The sequence below is a fragment of the Notothenia rossii genome, assembly GCF_949606895.1.
Source record: "Notothenia rossii genome assembly, chromosome: 1".
NCBI lineage: Eukaryota > Metazoa > Chordata > Actinopteri > Perciformes > Nototheniidae > Notothenia > Notothenia rossii.
In genome coordinates this window covers 20,121,644-20,144,517 of record NC_136912.1, presented here as the reverse complement: position 1 = coordinate 20,144,517, position 22,874 = coordinate 20,121,644, and the positions used below count along the sequence as shown (strand labels likewise).

General features: G+C 39.4%; 1 protein-coding gene across 1 annotated transcript; it reads left to right on the top strand.

Annotated features, from left to right (window-relative positions):
• Positions 1-712: 712 nt before the first annotated feature.
• On the top strand, positions 713-21,330 carry ldlrb (low density lipoprotein receptor b). The gene is made up of 18 exons (XM_079693343.1): positions 713-999; positions 13,273-13,398; positions 13,888-14,010; positions 14,476-14,853; positions 15,103-15,225; positions 15,342-15,461; positions 15,766-15,888; positions 16,004-16,132; positions 16,260-16,431; positions 16,614-16,841; positions 17,278-17,396; positions 17,493-17,632; positions 18,140-18,281; positions 18,375-18,527; positions 18,613-18,798; positions 19,323-19,397; positions 19,526-19,686; positions 19,803-21,330. The coding sequence occupies exons 1-18, from the start codon at positions 918-920 to the stop codon at positions 19,839-19,841; spliced, it is 2,619 nt and encodes an 872-aa protein (XP_079549469.1). The 5' UTR covers positions 713-917; the 3' UTR covers positions 19,842-21,330.
• Positions 21,331-22,874: the final 1,544 nt, after the last annotated feature.

Sequence of the window (22,874 nt, the reverse complement as noted above, 5' to 3'; positions counted from 1 at the left end):
ACACACACACACACACACACACACACACACACACACACACACACACACACACACACACACACACACACACATATACACACACACACACACACACACTCATACCATGTATACATCACTTCAGGGGACATTACATTGACTTACATGCATTTCCTGGAGACTTATCCTAACTTTAACCATAACCAACACATGCCTAACCCTAACCCTTACCCTAACCCTTAACCTTACCCTAACCCTAACCCTAAACCTAACCAAGTCTTCACCCTAAAATTAATGATTCCCCTCATGGGGACCTCCATTTTGTCCCCATAAGGGAAGCGAGTCCCCACACGTGACTGTGTAGACAGATTTAGGTCCCCACAAGTATAGTAATGCTAGGCCACACACACACACACATGCACACACACCACACATGTTTGTATTTCAAAGTTTGTGCATCAACAAACAATACTTTTTTATATAGGCTAGGTTTCGACTATGTATATTTACATTTACGTTTTTTGTCAACATAATTGTGATGTGTGGCTGGAGGGGTGATGGAAAGACGACACACACACACACACACACACACACACACACACACACACACATACACACATACACACATACACATATACACACAGTGATACAGCAACACTGTAGCTCCTCCCCCCGGTCCTTGCTCACGTCCACTTTCAAACATCACCCCACTGCTCTGGCCCCGCCCCTTGTCAGCCTCCTAGAAAGTCGTCGGATGTGACTCAAACCTCATTACATTTAGCTTGCAATTGCCTTTTATGCACAGCTTCAGCGTGACTCTGCTTCTTGTCCTCTGCGTCTGATCGCAGACCTTTTTTTAGGCGCTACTCCATATCTGCGCTGTTTACAGCTGACTGACTCTTCTCTAGCGGTCAAATAAGGACATCCAAGGGGGACAGAAGATGTTTGGGATGTGGAGGGGACTCACCGGGCTTTCCATATATTGCTGTCTGCTGATGCTGATTCATTTTTCGCCTCAAGCAGGTAAGGAATATGAACAAATTGGCAGCAAAAGAAACATACTAACACATTTCACCACCCATAGAGATGCTCCAGGGTTTAAAAGTTGGTGAGGGTCATTTATCTTAGCTCGCTGGACATATAAAGGCATAATTCACGAACCATTATATATGCCTCTCAATTAATATTTGTTTTGCTATAATTTATAATAATAATAAATAATATAATTGGTTTCATGAGTTTGTGCGGTGAATGTGACCGGTGAATGAGGGGAATAACTGTGGGTTGAAAAACATTTAGTTAAAATTCTGAATAGAAAGGTATGTTCAAAAACTGAGATAACTAGAATAAAGACATTGATTGTAAAGTAATAGAAACAAAGTATGCTCTACAATTCCGGCATATTTGAATGGAATCTACGCACCGCGTCTTGATTGGCTTGTTGTGGTGCAGGAGTCAAGCTTCAGGTGGGAGGATACAGGCGGCTGTCAACGAGAAAAGGGTGCGGCTGAAACACATGCTCTTTATCACCGCAGCATTCTTAAAAATCAGCCTTATTTCTGTGCAAGTTCATTGAAACTAATAATATAGTAAGTATCCCCTGGACAGACATTCAACAAAAACAGCATCTTGTCAATGGGGGAAATTATTCTCTTGTATGGATTAAATGAATTAATAATATATTGAGCGTCATATTGTAGGCTACATAGGTTCCCAGCCCACTTACAATATAAGACACCAAATATGTACAGTACATACATAAGGCACTTTGTTGAAACAAGCAAAGTTTAAGCACCTAAGTAAACATAAATTACAATCTGCTTTACTTAAAGAAATTGCCTAAAATGGTAAAGATGGAAATAAAGACACTTAAAAGACAATAAAAAAAACCTGTTGAAGAGGGGAAATAGCATTGCTAACATATGACCCACATTAAGCATTGCGTTGTTATGTGCATCAAATATGAATAGTTGATTTAAATGCACAAAATAAATAATACATGATTAAAATCGTGCTTTATTTTAGTACAGCATCCTCACCGTTGAGATTGGTGGATAAATACAATATGTCATTTATTTTTGTTTGGTGAAGTAGTGAACCTAATGCCATTTGTGGCAAAGAATATGCTGAGAATGAACCTGGTTTCAGCCCCAATCTGCCAGCTACTAATCCCCAGGTAATCTTAACTCTCCACAAAGAGCTTTTCTCATTGGAAATGACGTTTTTTTCCAGTTCATGGCCCCCACATAGATCTAGTGTGTGTGTGTGTGTGTGTGTGTGTGTGTGTGTGTGTGTGTGTGTGTGTGTGTGTGTGTGTGTGTGTGTGTGTGTGTGTGTGTGTGTGTGTGTGTGTGTGTGTGTGTGTGTGTGTGTGTGTGTGTGTGTGTGTGTGTGTGTGTGTGTGTGTGTGTGTATGTGTGTGTGCATTTTAGAGGCTCATATTAACATGTGCTTTCCTTCTCTTTGTTTAAAGGTCAGGCTCTGGTTTGTTTAATGTTCACTTTGTTTAGCATTCTCCTGAAATGAGGCAAAGTCCTGCTCTGCAGATTATTTTAAGACAGGGTTTTTCCACATGGAAAACTAAGACTTTTAGACAGCAGTGACTCGCAAAGAAAACCCTTCTAGCGATAAATCATTAAGAAATACCTCTGCAGCATTCTGTACGGTAAGGGGGCTGGTGTCTGCAGGGTTAAGATACTGGCATCAAGGGAAAGCTACAAAGACAATGTTCAGCAGTTTGAAATACTTCCAGACAATGACCTCGTTAAATGTTGAATAGAAAGTCTTTATCTACGATAAACAGATAGAGTCTTATTGGAATATGCTAATCAAACTTTATGTAACCACATTGCAGTTGCAACAGTATTCCCCAAGGGCCTCACTTCATCACAATAAAGTTTAGCTGTGTGTGTGTGTGTGTGTGTGTGTGTGTGTGTGTGTGTGTGTGTGTGTGTGTGTGTGTGTGTGTGTGTGTGTGTGTGTGTGTGTGTGTGTGTGTGTGTGTGTGTGTGTGTGTGTGTGTGTGTGTGTGTGTGTGTGTGTGTGTGTGTGTGTGTGTGTGTGTGTGTGTGTGTGTGTGTGTGTGTGTGTGTGTGTGTGTGTGGGGGGGGGGGGGGGGGGGGTGGGGGGGGGGTGGTGTGTGTGTGTGGACACTATGCATGTGCTATGAAAATGCAGGGATGAGGTCACAAAGGGGGATTGTTGTCATGCAGTGTTGTGATGACATCTTGTCTAACCTCTTGTGAGTATCTGCCATTCATTCAACCAGTTTCGGCAGTCAAACAAGTTGGTGTTTTCATACATTTTAGAGGGAATCGTAGGTGATTCCGTAAGATGGTACTTGAGGCGTGTGGAGCAGTCGAATCGTGCGTTGGTGTTCGGATCAGGGGAGCACAGGTTCAAACCGCACTGCAGTCAGCATGTTGTTGTGTCCCTGGGCAAGACACTTCACCCCAAATTGCTCCTGTGGGGATTGTCCACAGTATTGAGTATGTTAGACGCTTTGGATAAAAGCGTCTAACAAGTAATGTAATGTAATGAATAGGTTTTGAATAGCTTGACATACTGTTCAAACAGGTCTGTTTAGCTGAAATTAAAGTGCCTTGCAAGCAGTTTTCAGACAAGGCATTTTGAGTATACCTGAACTTTTAGGATTTGAGAGGAAATACACTTATGGCATAGGTTGACCAAAAAAGAAAAGAAAGAATGCATAATTAGTCAGTAAAAAGTAACATTTTGAGTTTATACAGTAATGGGGATTTAAAATAGTTAGTGGCCCATATGTTGAAGTTGCAGGGCTATACAGTGGAAAATGAAAATACAGGCTGCATAGTCCCCACCATCAAAGAGCAGAACTTCGAGGTTTGGTGGATAATCTACAGTGGTTGCATGCCTGGCCAACTATGTGTGTGAGCGATTGTGTGTGTTTGTGGTTTCCTTGAAGTGTGAATGTACATGCACAGGAACAGCCTCTATAAATCATTACAAGCTTTTCCTTGAATCAGTGAAACGAGTTAGACATATAGTTTCCAAGATTAACAAAATGCAGTCAAGCTTTCATTTGAGTTTTTAAAGGAGGTAGACAAGCCCAGCATTGAGAAAGCATTCTCTCTTTATTTGACAATTTCCTGAATTACCACAATAATGTTACGAGTCAGACCTGTACTGTCACATTTTCAACTGTCACTCAACCACAAAATGAAATTGACACACTTCCTGTTGTTTTGTATCTCCGCCTCAATCTGTCGGTCACCGTGATAATGCTGTTATAAGAAATGTCCCTCTGGGACCAATCAGCAACTGGTGGTGTGATTGTTAAACTCCTCCTACGCCATTGTCTTAAAGAGGTAGTCTGTCATGCGCCCAGCCTCCAGGTCACAGGAGAGACTGGCAGAGCAGAGGTGACTGAGGATGACACTCACTGGAGTATGAAGGGCCTTTGTTGTTTCACATATGACTTCATGTTGATGCCTTCTTTGCTTTGACTGGTGGTTCATTCAGTGGTGATCCTCTTGGGGCAAGACCTCTTAGCTATAAATACCCCGGGGTCAATCTAAGATCATACCACCTATATGACAAAAAGAGGAGCTTTAGCCTTGTACCATACCTGAACGGTGTCAAACTTTGTCAAAGAAACAAGGAACAGAGGTGTGTGGTAGGGATACATGTGTAATTCATTGCATTTCCTTTAATGGTGGCTAGTGTTAAAATGTGTTCTTTATTCTCGCGTCCAGGAGAGAAGCTTTAAAATGAGACTAAATGGAGTCTCTGAAAAGATTCAAATGGGATACTTTAATTAAAAAAGGCGCGGTAGTGTTACAGACAGAATATTGTTCCGTCAGACAAACAGCTGTGGTCCGGTTCTCCTGAGCAAGAAAGACAGCGGATCTCTCCCCCGGCGCTGCTATATATATCCTCTGCTGGCTCCTCCCCGCCAGCCGGCTCACCTCGTCTCCAATGTCCGTTATTGCATTTAAACAGAGGATAGGTTCTTTTCACATTCAATATATGCTTAACACGCCGTTTCTCCTCATATTCTCTTTCATCACTTTTCATTTAACACATTCTAAACGCTGTAATCAATACTCTAAACAATACTTCTCGGCTCGTTTGGTTTCCGGTCATTCCGGATGTTGTCACATGCTACTCTCGTCTGTAAACAATGTATTCAAATAAACTGTACCTTCATTTAATATTCAGCATGATAGTATCTCGACATCTATAGTTGTAGTGTTAAATCAGTAGGCTTCGGTTTGCACCACTCCATATCATTTCGCTACTAAATTCACCTCTTCAGGAAATCGTATATTAGCCACATGCTAAATGCTAACCGGAGATGAAGGATTTTCAGAATAAAAGCTTAAAAGCTTAACTGCTTGTGCACAAGAATTTCTGGTTTTTCAGTATAAAAGAGCATTAAAACTGACAGCATGTTTAAACTACATTTCCCCATTAAAACATTGATTTTAATTTCTAACAGTCCCTCCTTACACACCTAAAAGGTGTGTATAATACTGAAATCAATGAGTTCTTCATCTGAACTTTGCATATTACATATCTCATATTAACAAACATACAATCAAATGGAATGGTTTTACAGCCGGCTTTACAAAAATACAAAATAAATTCTTGTCTGTGTTCAAACATAAAAGTTTTCCCTTGTGTATAACTTCTAGTGTTTACATTCAATATCATTCTTCAAAATAGCAGCAATGGCTTGGTATCAGAACATTTCTTCCTCCCTCCTTTCACAGAAACCGTTCTCATACCACACTCAGTGTTAAGGCACTTGTTTTTTCAAAGTGAAAAGAAACAAACCCTTTTAGAATAGCAATGATTTATACAACATGAAATCTACCATATTAGAATAGTATAAAATAATAATGTCAAATACAATGGACTATCTTAGAATAGTGTAAAATTAATTGGAATAATAAAAATATACTATCTTGGAATAGTATGAAGTAAATTGAAATGGATTCACTCCATTTTAATTTTGCTCACTTCTTCACATGATTTCATCATTTAAAGAATCACATCGGCTGGACATTCATTGATCAATCTCATCTCCGAACATCCATATCATTTAAACTAACTCATCATTGTCATCCACATCTGTATACGGGGTGGGTCGTCTTGTTCTGCTAGCATTTGTAACTGTCTCCTCCTGAGAAATTTACCCTCCCTCCTTTCATACCATTTAAGGTATGAAAGTAATATGTTCTCTAGAAGGGGCCGTCGTGATCAATCGGTACGTTCTACTCTGGGGTACGGCATTCTAGACAGTCATTTCTGGGAGAAGATTTTGGTCAGTTACAACAGTTGTAGAGTTTCATCACTTAAAAGTTCCTACTCAGTACCTTTGGGTGGTCTGTTCTAATGCAGTGATAAAGTCCCTGAAATGGTGTGAAAACCGGTGGAATATCAATAACTCATTATACTAATTTATTTTCAATTATGGTCTACTTAAATAACTATGCTAACCCCTTTTACAGTGTGGAACCTTGGGTGCCCGAGCATGTGATAATTACTCCCTCCTTTAACAAGGATTTTAAAACAGAAGTCATTTCATTAATGGTTTGTAGTTTAATTCAGGAATTTACACCTATGGCAGATATGTTTCTCCTTTAAATAACATCTCTAAAAGTCAGGTCATCTGGTGAATGGATGACCTTTAGGAGCTGGTGGCGCTTGTCTTTTAAAACTCATACTCTGGTGCCGTGCGCTCCCTCTGAAGCTGCAAGTAAGATTTAAACATCTGCAGGGTGGGTTGAGCGACCCCTTCTCCCTAAACGATGTTTGTTGTAACAAATATACACCATCACAATGAGTGATCCAAGGCCCCGCATGTATTACTCCCAACTACATTAGTTTTTTTTTTTTAAATTAAACTTTGCTTTCGCTCTTTGCCCAGTGTCATTTTAAAACTCTACATCTTGGACGAAAAACAAATGTTATTTCCACCTTAATCTTCCCTCCTGAGGTAATAACCATGCTACAATGGAGAAATCAATACTCTAGATTGGAACACCATCTTTGGCTTGGTACTAGCTCTACCTTTAACATTTTCCATACAAATAAAGATTTGTCTGCTTTTATAGAGTGGTTACTAAAACCATCCCTTTAAACTGTAGGTCTATACTGTAACAAATTAAATCTTACCCAAATTCACACATGAATAAAAAACTCTTAAAGAATAATTTGTTCATATGATGAAAAGATTGAATAATATGTTCTACCCTCAGTGTGTTTTTAGGGTTATTTAATAGTTTCCTCTTTCTTTCTTTATAAATTCACCAATTGATTAATTCATGGCTAATAAATCTTTTTCTTTACGTATTTCTCGTTGGTGAATAAGTGTGTTTATGTGTAAACTCACTCACTCCCGTTTTCCTTCTCTCCCCCTCTGGTTGTCAAGCCACGACCCCCTCACATTCTGCCGGACCATGCCAACTCCTCCGTTCTTTCCTCTCCTCCGTCCACCTTCTCCTCAGTCCATCTGCGCTTGGACCCTTCCGCTGTAACTCTTTTCAGTGTCCCATTTGCTTTGCTTTTCATCTCCTCCTTTAGTCTCTACTTTGTTGCATGGAGGGCGTATTCTGCTCTCATGTCCCACACTCTGCTCTTGTGTCCAAATCTTGTGGCTCAGCTTGGAACTTCATGTCCTGTGGGGGACCGATGAGAGTGTGCCTTTTTATGTCACCTGGTTTTGGTTCTTGGTGCCTCAGGTGGAGATAGTTCTGGATGCAGCGTTGGAGTTGTTGGTTCAGCTCTGGTTCTCTGTCTGTTCTATGGAGGAGGAGGAGTCTTCCGTGGTGAGGTCTTTTGTCTGCTTGGACGATGGGGTCGTAGCGGTCTGACAGGCGGAGAGAGAGAGAGAGAGAGATCTCGGGAGGCATTACGTATAGTTAAATTCTAACACACTGAGGTAAAATAAATCCAACCTTTTCCACTCTATTTTCCTAATCTTACTATCCATCTTAGTTGTTAAATGCCATCTAAACACAATTCATGTCTACTAATAATTTTACCATATCCCTAAACATTGCCTTCACCCACTGTAACATGTTTATTCCAATTAACTCTTTCAGGAAACCATTTTCTTAAATACCTAGATGTTTCAAGCACCACATATTTCACACACTATAAAAGAACGTCTCCATATTTTCTCCATCACTTTAAATCTCACTGTTATTTAGAACCGTAGTAACTTTTGTGACTGGACATATCTGCAATGTCGCCACTATCTGCTGGGGAATCTTGTTCATAGAGTTTGTACGTACAAAGCTGTACTTGTGGGTTAGTAGCCTGTGTCTAACAATCATTTTCAATAATTGTGCTCAGGTCACCGATCGGTTGTTCATAGCTTAACAGGGGGTGTTTCTGGTACAGACTAAAACATGGATCCAGTGTATTTAGAGATTCCCCTAATCTGTAAATCCCCATCACTTACATATCCCAATCACTTAAACCCATCTCATCATTTGATACAAGAACTGCATATAAGGGGGTGAATCATCTTGATTATAACCGCCTCTTGTTTGGGACCGAGTATTTCTAACTCCTCCTCTTGTTGCTCAGCTGATCTTTTGGCTCTGAGGATAAGTGAAAGTCTCTGAAACACAGCTGGAGTCTTGTTAGTGATGTGGGCATTCTATGAGTGAACTAATGGATCCATGTCTTACATAATATTGTACTCCCCTTCCAACCAGAAAGGTGCCAAGTGTAATGAGCACAATCAACAATGCTATTCTGCCTCTTATCCCTAGGGGACCCCACAATTGGTTTGGCTTTGTTCTCATCATCTCTATTTTAAACCTGGTTGTGTCTGTTACAGAATTTAAATAATGAGTACAAAAATAACATAACAAATTGGACTCTTTTTACAGATGTAAAACAAAAAATAGGTATTCACATTAATGTACAATCTATAAAAATCTATAGACAATTTGTCTTTTGAGCTGTTTCTATCTTTATCTTATTTCTATTTATTGTTTTGTTCCAGCTCTGCCAAATCAGTCCTAACTCCCAATAATGTTCTGGAAGTTGCCAGCGAAGGGTGACAATGTGTGAGGTGGTGTCAATTTGCTCCTTTTTCTTTACCTTTAAACCGGAGCGCGTGTGAAGTTTGTTACAACCTTTCACGCTTCCGTCCACCGGGGATCAGCCCACTGTCTTTTGTGAACTTTCACCCTCACCCAATCACCTGGCCGAACAGGAGTCTCTTCTGGTGTCTCGTCTGGTATCTCTGTAGTTTTCCTAGCCTGCTGTGTAGACAAAACTTGCATAATATTACTCAGAGTTCTGACATATTCATCCACTTCTATTTGTCTAATATCTAAAACTGGACCACTCCCTCCTTGGAGAAGGCCCGAGCTTCGGCATACCTCTTGTTGACTACATGTTATTATTTATTAACTACAACGTCACTGAAATCAACATATCTGTATAATCATGACACTCCCTCCTTTGAGCATAAAATGCTCAATTAATATTGCAATGATTACCCTATTCTGAACAGGACATGTAAAACCCATAACGTTGCATTAAAGAAATATAAATTCTCCGTGTACCCACAAGGGGTACAAAAATATCGTATGATTTATGGTTTTCTGATGGTATAAATGCATATTCACTATAAAAAAATCAGCAATTAGCACTTCTAATAGTTTACTTGTTTCAATAATGGCTTTTGTCATGGTATTATGCATCATCGTTGCTGCGAAAAACAATACCCCTGGTGTCGCTAATGCGTCTCAATAATTCTAGGATTAGAGGATTGGTTGACACTGCTGAACTAACATATGATAAAATAATATTTCTCCAAACTGGAGGGAAAATATGAACTATTCTCTCAGAGAGTGACCTGCATGAAGGGCTGGTGCTGGTTGATCATCAGCTGGATACAGTCCTCTTGTTTGCCATTGTTCCAACAGTTTCTCCATGTGGTTCCATGTTTTTTCTAAGTTTTGGAGCTGTTATGGCATCTGATCTGATTTGTATCCTTCCTTTGATATCTGCTGTTGAGCCTGGCTCTACATCTAGTCTCAACTTAGTTTGTTTTGGTGACATGTTCTCCAATTATGTATTAACCTATCAAAGATGAAGCACTAATCTTCTGACTATCACCTTCGTTGCTGTTCGTCCGAACTTTAATTTTTTTTTTTTTTTTTTTTTTTTTGCTCAAAGTTTTATTATTTTTATAGATTTTTTTTTTTTTTTTTTTTTTAAGGTAAAATATTAATAAAGTTAATTAATATATAAAAAATATGCAAAATTAAAATATGAAATGTTAAAATAAAGTTGTACCGTGTATGGTTTTGACTTTGAAATATGAATTTGGTTCAAAATCACAATGTTATGGTGTTTCCGCTATTTGGGTAATAATTCTGTACTACCACCAGAGTGCGCTATTTTAAATTCCAGCTTAATCCACTAGGGAATAGCTGTTTCAAAACTGACTCGTTTTTGACAAAGGAGAACGGTTGTTTCCTCAAAAATATCTTTAAAATAGGAATTTACACTATGGTTAAACAACACAACACATAACCGCCAAAACACATTTGCAAAGAAGAATATTCACAATGTTATGGTGTTTCCGCTATTTGGGTAATAATTCTGTACTACCACCAGAGTGCGCTATTTTAAATTCCAGCTTAATCCACTAGGGAATAGCTGTTTCAAAACTGACTCGTTTTTGACAAAGGAGAACGGTTGTTTCCTCAAAAATATCTTTAAAATAGGAATTTACACTATGGTTAAACAACACAACACATAACCGCCAATACACATTTGCCAGCAGAAGTACTTCCAATAGTTCTAACTCTAACAAGAAGTATGATGTTCTTTAGAAGATGGAATGCCCAGCCTCAGTGTGTTAAAGCAAACAGAGTACTTCAATTAGCATTTCATGAAATGGTGACTGCCGTGGCTCACCGTGAACATGAGGTCAAGACAAAATGGCAACTGGTTTTCCAACCTTTGACCTGAAGAACAAAGGGATTTGAGAAAACACCTGGAGTTGAAATTGGTGAGGTGATATTTTGTCTAGTAAATTCAACACACAACACTGTAGTTTAAAATAACATTTCCATTTAGTTTACAATGATAAATGGGCCTCATACCCTTACGTCATAGCCCTCTACCCATGTACGTAAATTTTTTTGACTTTAAGAGCCAGTATGGTCATTTCTTCTGTTTAAACACGCTATTTATGGGACAAATAGGACGCTAAGCAAACACAATTAGAAGAATATCGTCTATCTAACGCACGAATGTCGCACTTCCTGCCGTAATCCACAACGCAATGTCTTGAAAAACAGAATGGTGTAACCACTGAGAGCTTCAAACTGCTCAGGCCTTTTCCTTGAAATAGGACTTTTTTAAAACAGCCTCACGCTGTTTGTTACACAAAACACTCACTCCAATAACCTTAGCTTCAAACTTTGGCTGTGTCTTTCCCTCAAGCAGTCCCGACTGCTTAATGGCCTAAAACCATTCACGTAAAACGTAAAACGCCAAAAAAGACACATATAGTGATTGGCCTCTAGCCGACATGTACTAACAGACAAACGAATAGCATGCAGGGTTAAATAGAAAAAAAGAAATTGAACTCACCCTGCCTGTAACAAAGCAACGCCACGTGGTAGACTACCAATATTTATCAATTTAGGCTTGTTTTAACTTAAATTGCACAGCTATTTTCAGGATCCGCTGGCCGCCGTCAAACACACAGAACTAACATTGTCCTACATTAACTATTGAAGAATTCGATATAACAGGTTTCTCCATACCTAGTTGATTTGAGCTCTCTGTGTGCTGAACGGATGCCAGCGGGTCCAGCAAGCAGCCTGCTGTAGTCTCTCCCGGTTTTGCGAGATCCTGGGCTAGCTCGCCAATTGTTAAAATGTGTTCTTTATTCTCGCGTCCAGGAGAGAAGCTTTAAAATGAGACTAAATGGAGTCTCTGAAAAGATTCAAATGGGATACTTTAATTAAAAAAGGCGCGGTAGTGTTACAGACAGAATATTGTTCCGTCAGACAAACAGCTGTGGTCCGGTTCTCCTGAGCAAGAAAGACAGCGGATCTCTCCCCCGGCGCTGCTATATATATCCTCTGCTGGCTCCTCCCCGCCAGCCGGCTCACCTCGTCTCCAATGTCCGTTATTGCATTTAAACAGAGGATAGGTTCTTTTCACATTCAATATATGCTTAACACGCCGTTTCTCCTCATATTCTCTTTCATCACTTTTCATTTAACACATTCTAAACGCTGTAATCAATACTCTAAACAATACTTCTCGGCTCGTTTGGTTTCCGGTCATTCCGGATGTTGTCACATGCTACTCTCGTCTGTAAACAATGTATTCAAATAAACTGTACCTTCATTTAATATTCAGCATGATAGTATCTCGACATCTATAGTTGTAGTGTTAAATCAGTAGGCTTCGGTTTGCACCACTCCATATCATTTCGCTACTAAATTCACCTCTTCAGGAAATCGTATATTAGCCACATGCTAAATGCTAACCGGAGATGAAGGATTTTCAGAATAAAAGCTTAAAAGCTTAACTGCTTGTGCACAAGAATTTCTGGTTTTTCAGTATAAAAGAGCATTAAAACTGACAGCATGTTTAAACTACATTTCCCCATTAAAACATTGATTTTAATTTCTAACACTAGGCCCAAAATGCAGATAAAGTACATCAAGTTATCAAGAAGTATAACAAGAAATAACATATAGTAAGTGTTGGCTAGTGGATATTAGTGAAAAAGTTTCACTGTCAGTTGAAACACTTTCCTGTATATCATATGAATGTTTTCAAGTCTGTGTCTATTTGAACTTTGTTTGTCTTCCCTTTAAAACTTTTTTGAATGATTGTCCAAAAGTAAAGTGAAATTTACGGATGCTTCATAGATGTTTGGGGACATGTGTCTGTGTCATCACAAAAGAATACACAAAATATGACTACTAGTATACTCGTTTTGTGTTCCTGAAATGGACCTAGTATGCCCAAATACTACGCCATATCTTTTTCTAACATGAGACAAAGAACCAACTGTTGTTATCTTGATTGTTGACTCTAACAAAGAGGACAAGGTGTGGTTTCCCAGTTATCTGAACATCTGTGGCCTTCAAGTTCATTCACTTTTATTTGTGTGTGTAATTTTCAGTTAAATATTAACCTCACAATGAAACCAGTTTCCTTTGTGTTGACACAATCTCACATTCTTACAAGGTGCTCACCAGCCGCAAAGTATAAATGTAGTTTTTAATTCTTTTTTTCTATCTCTCACAGATGCAGCCTTTAAATGCAGCTCCGATAGGCTTGCGTGTGGGAATGGGAAGTGCATCACCAACAGGTGGATATGTGATGGACATGACGACTGTGGTGATGGAACTGATGAACTGCCGGCAACCTGCGGTAAGATATTAAATCTCAAGGACGTGTAACGTGAAGTTAAATACATGTGAAAGCCAAAGCCACTGGGATTATTTTCGCTATCCATTAGTCTGCCAATTATTTTTATCAATCAATTGTTGCATAGAAGAGATAGTAAAAAGTAATATAGTATTTGTTTAAGGTAGTGAAAATGCTTTACAACTTAAAAACAAATTCTGAATAGTTTATTGATTTTATTTTCTCTGAATTCACTAACAGATAAATTAGAAAATTGTTATACTACTCAATATATATCAAAGAAAAACAAACAAAGAACCATTATCTTGAACTGCTCATTACATAACATTTTATGAGGCAGTAACACAAAAATAAAACCAATGTATGCAACAATAGTTTAATTAATCTTCAGGGTTGTTCAGTTTTACAATATGGTCTAGCTGCAGTCACAGGCCTTATCTATTTGTTTACACATGAGAACATTTCAGTCATACTTCCTGTTTCTATCCGCAGCAACCAAAACATGTCAGCAGTCAGAGTTCAACTGCGGCGGAGTCACGAACCAGTGTATCCCGCTGTCCTGGCACTGTGACGGCCGAGCTGAATGTCAAAACGGAGCTGACGAGAAAAACTGCAGTAAGTTTTATGTATAATTATTTCATAGTTTTTTACAACATACTTAAACACTTAAAACAATACCAATATAACTGATAAAAATAGTTAGGATTTTGTAACCTTCAAACAAAAAGAATATACCATATTCATTATGAGCTTTTACTCTACAATAAAGTTATTTATAAACCATATCTAAATAGAAACTACAACATTTGTTTGAGACAAATAATATATTAATATACGGTATATATTAAATCAAATTGCATTTTAAAGAATGGAATGGAAAACAAAATGTGTGTGGGACGTTAACTGAAACCAATACTAGTTATTTTACTTTACAGCAAAAGAAACATACTAACAAACAAAAGAAGAATATTTTAATGATGTATTAGAAACAAATATGAGGTTATTATAACAATAGATAACTACATTTTTGGTTTGTTTTTTGTGTAATTTTCACACGTCTCTTCTTTCCCCTCTCCACAGCGGCCAAACAATGCAGCGCCAATGAGTTTCAATGTGCCAACGGCCAGTGTGTATCCAGCACTTTCGTTTGTGACAAAGACGACGACTGTTCAGACGGCTCAGATGAGGCTTCCTGCCCCAAACCCACCTGCAGCACCCAGTCCTTCCAGTGCAACAACTCAGTGTGTGTGCCCAGCTTCTGGCGCTGCGATGGAGACAAGGACTGTGCAGACGGGTCGGACGAGTGGCCGCAGAACTGTGTTGGACAGCACACAGAGAAGCCAGCCGTGCACTGTGGCCTTCACGAGTTCCAGTGTGCTAATGGGGATTGTATCCACAGCAGCTGGAGGTGTGACATAGCAGATGACTGCCAGGATCGATCAGACGAGGTCAACTGCAGTGAGTGCATTTTTTGCGCCATCTACCCCTCTGCAAATCTATTTCCTCTGATAAATCTTCTCTGATATCTTTCAATTAGATAGAAAACAGTGTTTGACAGATTCAGCCTATTTTGCTTGGCCCGTTCATGATACGTCAGCGAGGATTTCTACTACTCATTCTGTGTCATCTATTTCTCCTTCTCATTTCTCTATGTCTTATTCCTCTGTCTAATTTTCTTATTTTCATTCATTTGTCTTCTTTTTCTAGCCCGTCCCACTTGTCGCCAAGATGAGTTTCAGTGTAGTGACGGTACCTGTATCCATGGCAGCCGCCAATGCGACAAACATCCCGACTGCAGCGACCTCAGTGATGAGAAAGACTGCCCCACAGGTGACTGTCCTACCCACTCACTTTGTCCAGATGCTAACACTTTCATACTTAAGATCCATGGAAAGGTCGTTACATTTTGAGCCTTTCAATTGACACTCTCATGTTCTTGTCCACAGAAAATGGATGTGAAGGCCCCGAAAAGTTCAAGTGTGACAGCAGGGAGTGTATCAGCATGGACAGAGTGTGCAACACACAGAAAGACTGCAGTGACTCATCCGATGAAAGTGTTCAGTGTGGTAAGAGAAATCCTATTTTACCATCCAACCAACAGTTATTGATCATCACACAAAGAAGTGTCCTAAAAAAAAGGAATGTTGGGTATACACTTAAGCTCCATTGCTGGTAGTATAAACATTTGAAAAAAGGGAATCTACATCACGGCCTGGAAAATATGATTGGAGCAGCTAGCCAAGTAGCGCCGGCTGAGTGGCCTAGATAGTTTGTGGTTTCAATTAGTTAGTTCACCGTCTACTTGAGCTACCATTAGGAAAATGGTTGTCATGAATTCCGTGTGAGCTCTGTATATCTGCATTTCCACAGGCATTAACGAATGTTTGACTGCAAATGGTGGATGCTCACATTACTGTACGGACCTTAAGATTGGCTACAACTGCTCCTGCCGTGCCGGATACAGACTGATGATGGACAATAAAACCTGTGAAGGTGAGAGAAGGAAGTTTGATGATTCAAATGTTTCTGTTTTTCAAGGTGTACAGTGCATTATACTATACTTCTATATCTCAATTTGCCATTTGACCTTCTGTCCCTCTGCCTGCAGACATTGATGAATGTGCCGAGCCCGACACCTGCAGTCAGATCTGCATCAACCAGCCTGGCAGCTACAAGTGTGATTGCCACAAGGGCTATGAGATCGACCCTGCGATCAAGACATGTAGGGCCGAAACAGGTAATGTTTAAAAGAAAGAAAAAAAAGTCAAAAGTAGCTGTTTTTTCTTAAAAATGACGAATGTGCATGAACTTTACATCTCTAGTGTTAGAACATGTTTTCATCTTTCCTCCTCTGTGTCCTCCAGGCAATGTGCCAACCCTCTACTTCACCAATAGACACGAGGTGAGGAAGATCACGGTGGACCACAGAGAGTACGTCCGTCTTATTCCCCAGCTGAAGAACGCAGTAGCTCTGGACATAGACATGCCAAACAAAACAATCTTCTGGTCGGACATGTCTCTAAAGAAGATCTACAGGTTAGGAACAACTTTAAGGATCTGTTTCTGTGTCTCTGTGGTTCATTAGAGGGGAGGACTCTGGTGACTTAGGTTCTTATCATTAGGCTTGTTCTCCAGTATAATTCATCCATAACTCTATACTACGTTTGATTTGTAAGCGATATCTGTCTCTTAAGTAAACCTTTTCTCTTTCCCAACAGCTCCAGCTTAGATGTGGCCGGTAACTCCTCTCACCACACCGTAGTCATTGGCAATGAGATTGAGGCCCCAGATGGCATTGCGGTGGATTGGATCCATGGAAACATCTACTGGACTGACAGTGTTTTGACGACTATCTCTGTGGCAACGATGGACGGCAGCAAGAGGAAGACCCTGATCACAAATAACCTCCAAAAACCAAGAGCCATCACAGTCGACCCTGTAAATAAGTAAGTGACAGTTTTGGGTTATAGGTGGGGGGAAAGACTTGTGAAATCCCTTTTCGATTCAGTTTCACAAACCCATACCATTATTTTGCCCTTATTTGTTCTATTATATCCAGCTCTGTCTTTATGGTCTATTTAATCTGACAAAAAAGAAATAGCTACATAAGAAAATCTTAACGGCTTGCAGAATGAAGTGTAATTGTGTAACAGAGGCGTTTCAAAAAATTATAATAATGATTCAAAAAGGGGATGCCAATACATTTATCACACTTTTAACAAGATTTATTTGATTGTGTTGGGCCATATAAAACCATTACCTCCTATTTCTAGTAATGACCGTCTGTTTGATCTTCCTTCATGTACTTGATTTGCTGGAATAAATGTATGTTTTGGATTTCTTTGTAATTAGTTTTAATTATTTTGTTTGTGTTCTCTTTAGCTTCATGTACTGGACAGACTGGGGAGACGTGGCCAAGATAGAGAAGAGTGGGTTGAATGGAGCGGATCGCGTTGCCTTAGTAACAGATAACATCATGTGGCCCAATGGCATCACCCTGGGTAAGCAGAGTGTCATAAATGCACTAAATGAAAAACAATGAATTCTAAATCAAACAAATATCTATAAAACTTGTTATTGTGTTTCTCTCTGGACAGACATAGTCAACCAGCGTCTGTACTGGGTCGACTCCAAGATGCACACTTTGTCCAGCATCGATATAAATGGAGGGACGCGACGCACTCTTATTTACAGCGAGGAAACGCTCCCCCACCCCATGTCTCTGACAGTCTTTGAGGTCAGTCATGCAGTCACACTCACAAAAAGCATCTAAAATAGGATTTGCAAATGTCAATATAGAAGCGTATCTTAAAGATGACTATATGAATCCAAGTTTTTTTTTGCATCATTATTGTTGGATGGTTAATGATTGATTTGACATATTGATCCAAGCGTGTCAATCATTCTTTCCTTGATAGCCATCGTATTAATTCAATCCTTAACTTAAAATAAAAAATGTTTTAAAAAATGTGCCTCCGTTCATAAACTTCAAACACAAATGACCAATTTAGTTATTCCCATACATCAAATCAGTAAATGAGTAATCAAGTCCATGAATGGTGAGCATTATCCAGCTGAAACGGTTTGGAAATACAAAGCCAGAGCTCAGTGCCCTTAACTTCCTCTTGATCTGGATCAGTATTGCTAATTCTTAATCAGTCTTTGTTATTATTATGCATTTGTAATCATTTAAAATGGGAATATTGTTAACTGTTTACTCAAATGTCATTTATCTTTTAAATAGGAGAAAGTGTATTGGACAGACATGGCCAACGGTGCAGTTTACAGTGCCAACCGCCTGACAGGAAGTGACATCACTCTGCTGGCAAAAGACCTTGATCAGCCGGAGGACATTGTTCTGTACCACAGCCTCAGGCAGCCTCAAGGTACAGAAACACCACTGAATCTGAGAGATTACGTAACAAACACAATGTTATGGCCATATTGTGATTTTTAATGCTTCTGGTACCCACTGTTAGGCAAAAACTGGTGCAACGAGAGTAACAGTATAAACGGAGGATGCGAGTTTCTGTGCCTCCCTGCTCCTCTGATCAACCAGCGCTCACCTAAATACACCTGCGCCTGTCCTGACAACATGACCATGGCACCTGACATGAGAAAATGTGTGACAGGTAGGTGTCCCCTACACATGGCAGTTTAAATAAAGTGAATTTGAATGTGGAATCATTACAGTAACCCTTTGATTTACTTTCTCAGTATCCCCAGTTGCACCTCCTACAGATAAAAAACCTGCTGCACCGCTCCCGCCCAAAGCTCCAACCAAACCTGCTCCTCCCAGGCGAACTGTTCCTACCACTGCTACAACTACCACCAGACCTACCCAAAAACACACAACTATCTCATCTAACCAGCCCACACAGGAGCATGTTGCTACTGCTCAAGGTACAGGAAGGGGTTCTGGATAACTGCTGAAAAATGCAATGTTTGTTGAAGTGATAACTGCAACAGTCTAGAAACTCACATCCAAGTGCTTCATTTTCCTTATTCTATTGCAACATAGTAAAGGAGACGCTATACGAAGGTATAAAAGGGAACCTGGGTTTAAAGTGGATTTGGGACGAATAATGTATTCTGTAGGTCATTTGTTAGCATTTAGAAAGTGTTAGGATCCAAAATTAAGAATTCCTGCCATTTCAGCATTAAAAAGCATGACTGTAGTCTTATTTGAAGGTTGTTTGTAGCCAGGTAACATACAGTATACTACTCTCATATAGGCCCCTCAGTAAATATTAGGCATATCCATCAACCAATTGATTTAGCTTAGCATTAAAAACAGGAAACAGGGGCCATCGCTCTGTTTAAAACCTTCAAAATCAGCATCCCTAAGACGCACAAATTAACACACAATATCTAAATTGTTTTAAGCCGTAGCTTTACAGAGATTGTGTGCTTATCTGCTATTTCAGGTAACAGATTGGCAGCCTCCCCTGAAGAAGCCACTTCCTCCCATCCTATGGCTCTCTACGTCGTGTTGCCGATACGTAAGTTCCACATTTCAGCTCTTGATGACTCACACACACATGCAAATCGAAAGTGCGGTTTTCTCTGCACTCGTATTATTTCCCCTGAACTCGTTGACGTCACCTTCCACTCCTCTTTTGCTCTGCAGTCGTTATGTCTCTGCTGGTCTTTGGAGCAGTTTTTCTCTGGAAAAACTGGCGTCTGAAGAACACCAACATCATCCACTTTGATAATCCAGTGTACCAGAAAACAACTGAGGATGAGCTACACATCTGCTCGAACAGCTCTGAAGGTTACGTTTATCCTGCGGTATGTTCACTTTGATGCTAGATCACTTTATTGTTTATATAATATAGTCTCTAAAATAAACTGGAAGTGTATTATTATACAGCTGTACTTATTCAATGTTTTTACTTTTTCTGCAGAGGCAAATGGTGAGAATGGAGGACGTGGATGTTGCTTGACCCAAAGATAAAGAAGACAATTGCTTTTTTTTATGTCATTTTTTCTGTTGCTAACATGAAGCAACAAAAGGCCATTATTTTCTGCTGCTGCTGCTTCTTCTTAGCAGCCTTTGCTTTCCCCTCTCCAAGTGAGCTCATGTTGTTGCCTCTGTCTCTGATCTCAGCACTGTGCCGTCCAAGTCTGAAGAAAGGAAAAGATTAACTCTCTTTGAAACATCATTATGACAAAAATAGAGCAGGACTCCAGGAAAACATTCAGTCAGACCACAACATGGTTTAAAAAATGAAAGACTAATGCATTCTTTCATGTTCTTATTCCCAGAGCCATGACTCTTTTGAAGCTGAAAAAGTCTTACTTTGCCACCAGCACATTGCCTCACTTTATTTAATATACCGATGACACAAGTCACACATTCTGCAAGTTTAACTTGAAAACCAGACCCCTACTCTTTTAACACTCATATGTGCCTTCCATCTGTACTCTAGTAATCTAGAAAAGTGTATTGAATGTATATAAATGCCTTAAAGACCAGAATACTCTCCAAACTAGTTTCTGCTTTAGTTAATGCCTTAATGCTGAAGTGTTTAGCACCGTAGCCTTTCCTCCTGTGTACAGTGTTGCACATTTAGTTGGCTCCTATATCAGAGGCATTTTTCTTGAGCATCCATCGTGTCTCAAATGGAAGTTCAATTTAAATCAGGACTGTTGTGTTTTTTTTCCTCTTATGACCCCTCTTCAACAAGGTAGCTGAATGTGAGGGAGTTATAGATAGTTTACATTGTAAGTGAAAAAGCTGCTGAGTTTTTTTAAGTCAACCAAAGTGAAGAAAGTTTTCTATTTTAAATGAAGATACTGTAGTTGAGTAAAAAGGTTATGTCTAATAACACTGTATATAAATAATAAATAATGTAAATATTTTTGTAAAACTCTCTTAAGTTTACTCTGGTGTTGCCTTTTTACATTTGTAAATGTGAATCAAGAAATGTTGTACACATGTAAGAGATTGTTTTATTTATTTATGGAAATATGCAAGATTTTCTTTTTTGATTGTTGTCATCTGGCTATAAATACTTTAATACTTTGTTTTGGAGCCTACCTTGGTGTATTGTTTAACTAAGCCAGTCCAACCGTTGCATTGTAAATATGTTATTTAACGTATGTTCGACCAAGTTAATTTAAATCAGTCAATCCTGCAGCGTAGTACTGCACGTTACGGAGAAATGTTAAGAAGCTGTCTTTTTCCTTACACATTTTTGTTTGTTCTTCAGTGACAAGTCTTACATAATTTATTTTGCTTCTGTTTTTCTGTTACTATGACGTCATTTTCAGTGTGAGATTAAGGCACATACTGTGCAGAATACAATGTTTAATGGTCTGCACAAATGTAGGTATGGACAGATATTGATGTGCACAAACAGCCTGCTTGTCAATTCACATTGCTTTGTTTGTTTGTTCATTTTTAAATAAAAGAAAAAAACATCTTTAAAACCTTTTTTTCTCTTTAATGAACTTTGGTTTTAAAGGTTGTAAAATGACTAAACTAGGACATGTCAGAAAAACAGTGTTATCCTATCCAGGCCTGATGATTAGATTATATTAGAACAGGCAATCTCTGATCTCACTGAATGTCTTAAAAAGCTCTTCACTGAGAAAGCTGATTATTCCTGGTGCAATGGATGTCCATGAAACCTGTTTATCATCATGTTGCCTGGAGACGTTGCCATCGCTCCCTATCTGCACCACAGTACATATGAAGAGGGGTGAGTGCTTACAGTAAGTGTCTCACCAGCAGCCCTTAGCTTAAGAGCAGATTTGTTATTAGATTATGGGGAATTGTATGTTCCTGATCCTGAGGAAGGATAAACAAATGTCATTTGAATCCTTGAATGCTGGTCACACCCAAGTTGGTTTTGTTTAAACAGAAGGCAATGCGTTTAGTGGCATTAATAGTGTCTCTTTTCTTTTTAAATCATTTCCAAATATAAGAAAATGGGCACATATAGACAGCTAATATACTCACACTGTCCTTCTTTCCTCACAAGACACAGAGGCATGTATATGGCTCAATTAGAGATTAATGTGCACACAGTGATGGTTTGACCCAGGATGACAACCACCTGTTTGCATATGAAATGGAAAAAATGTTTTGCTGTTTAGACATGACTTGGTGTTATTTGATTTTGGTCTGGCCTTGGGTTTGGAGAAGATTTCATGATCAGTTTCCCTTTTTCGGTTATGTTTCCTTATTTGCTAAAGATAAATGAAAGACTGAAGTCAAATGTAACCAGTCAAGTGAAAAGAGAGATATAAGGGGGCTGTTTCAATAGAGAGGCATGACGCAGCCATGAAAGCTGAGAACGAGCATACATCCTCTCACTAATCCATTTAACCTCCTCCATAATTCATGTTTAATAATGGTCTCCCTCTCTTCTCTTCTGACAGCAACTGAGAAGGTATTTATCAACAAGAAACATCCCTCCTAACTGAAAGCAAAGGTGAAACCACTAAAAAACAGCTACTAAAAGAAGCTGTTAGGTGGGACTAGACTAGAGGAACAGGATTTGTTTGCCAGAGGTCATGGTGTTGCAAATGTTTCACCTCTCGATTGTCTTCAAAAATTCTCTATTCTGCAAACCATGATGACCCAAATGAACTTAAATACAATGCTAGGCATAGTTCCTTCATAATGCTTTAGCAATGTATCGGTATAGACTAGTGTTAAAAAAGAAAAAGAAAAGTAGGACCTTGAATTGTGTGTGTGTGTGTGTGTGTGTGTGTGTGTGTGTGTGTGTGTGTGTGTGTGTGTGTGTGTGTGTGTGTGTGTGTGTGTGTGTGTGTGTGTGTGTGTGTGTGTGTGTGTTTGTGTGTGTGGGTGTGGGTGTGGGTGTGGGTGTGGGTGTGGGTGTGGGTGTGGGTTTGGGTGTGTGACACAAAGAGTGGGCAGGGTTTTACGTCAGGGCCCGGCCCTGTTCAGGGACACAGCTGTGGCATGTTGTCTTTCAGGAACTGGGATCCACATTCCAGCGTGAATG

Coding starts and splice junctions, on each gene's coding strand:
- ldlrb (XM_079693343.1), top strand. CDS start 918: ATGTTTGGGATGTGGAGGGGACTCACCGGGCTTTCCATATATTGCTGT. Junction 1,000..13,272: donor TCATTTTTCGCCTCAAGCAG/GTAAGGAATATG, acceptor TATCTCTCACAG/ATGCAGCCTTTAAATGCAGC. Junction 17,397..17,492: donor GCCCAATGGCATCACCCTGG/GTAAGCAGAGTG, acceptor CTCTCTGGACAG/ACATAGTCAACCAGCGTCTG.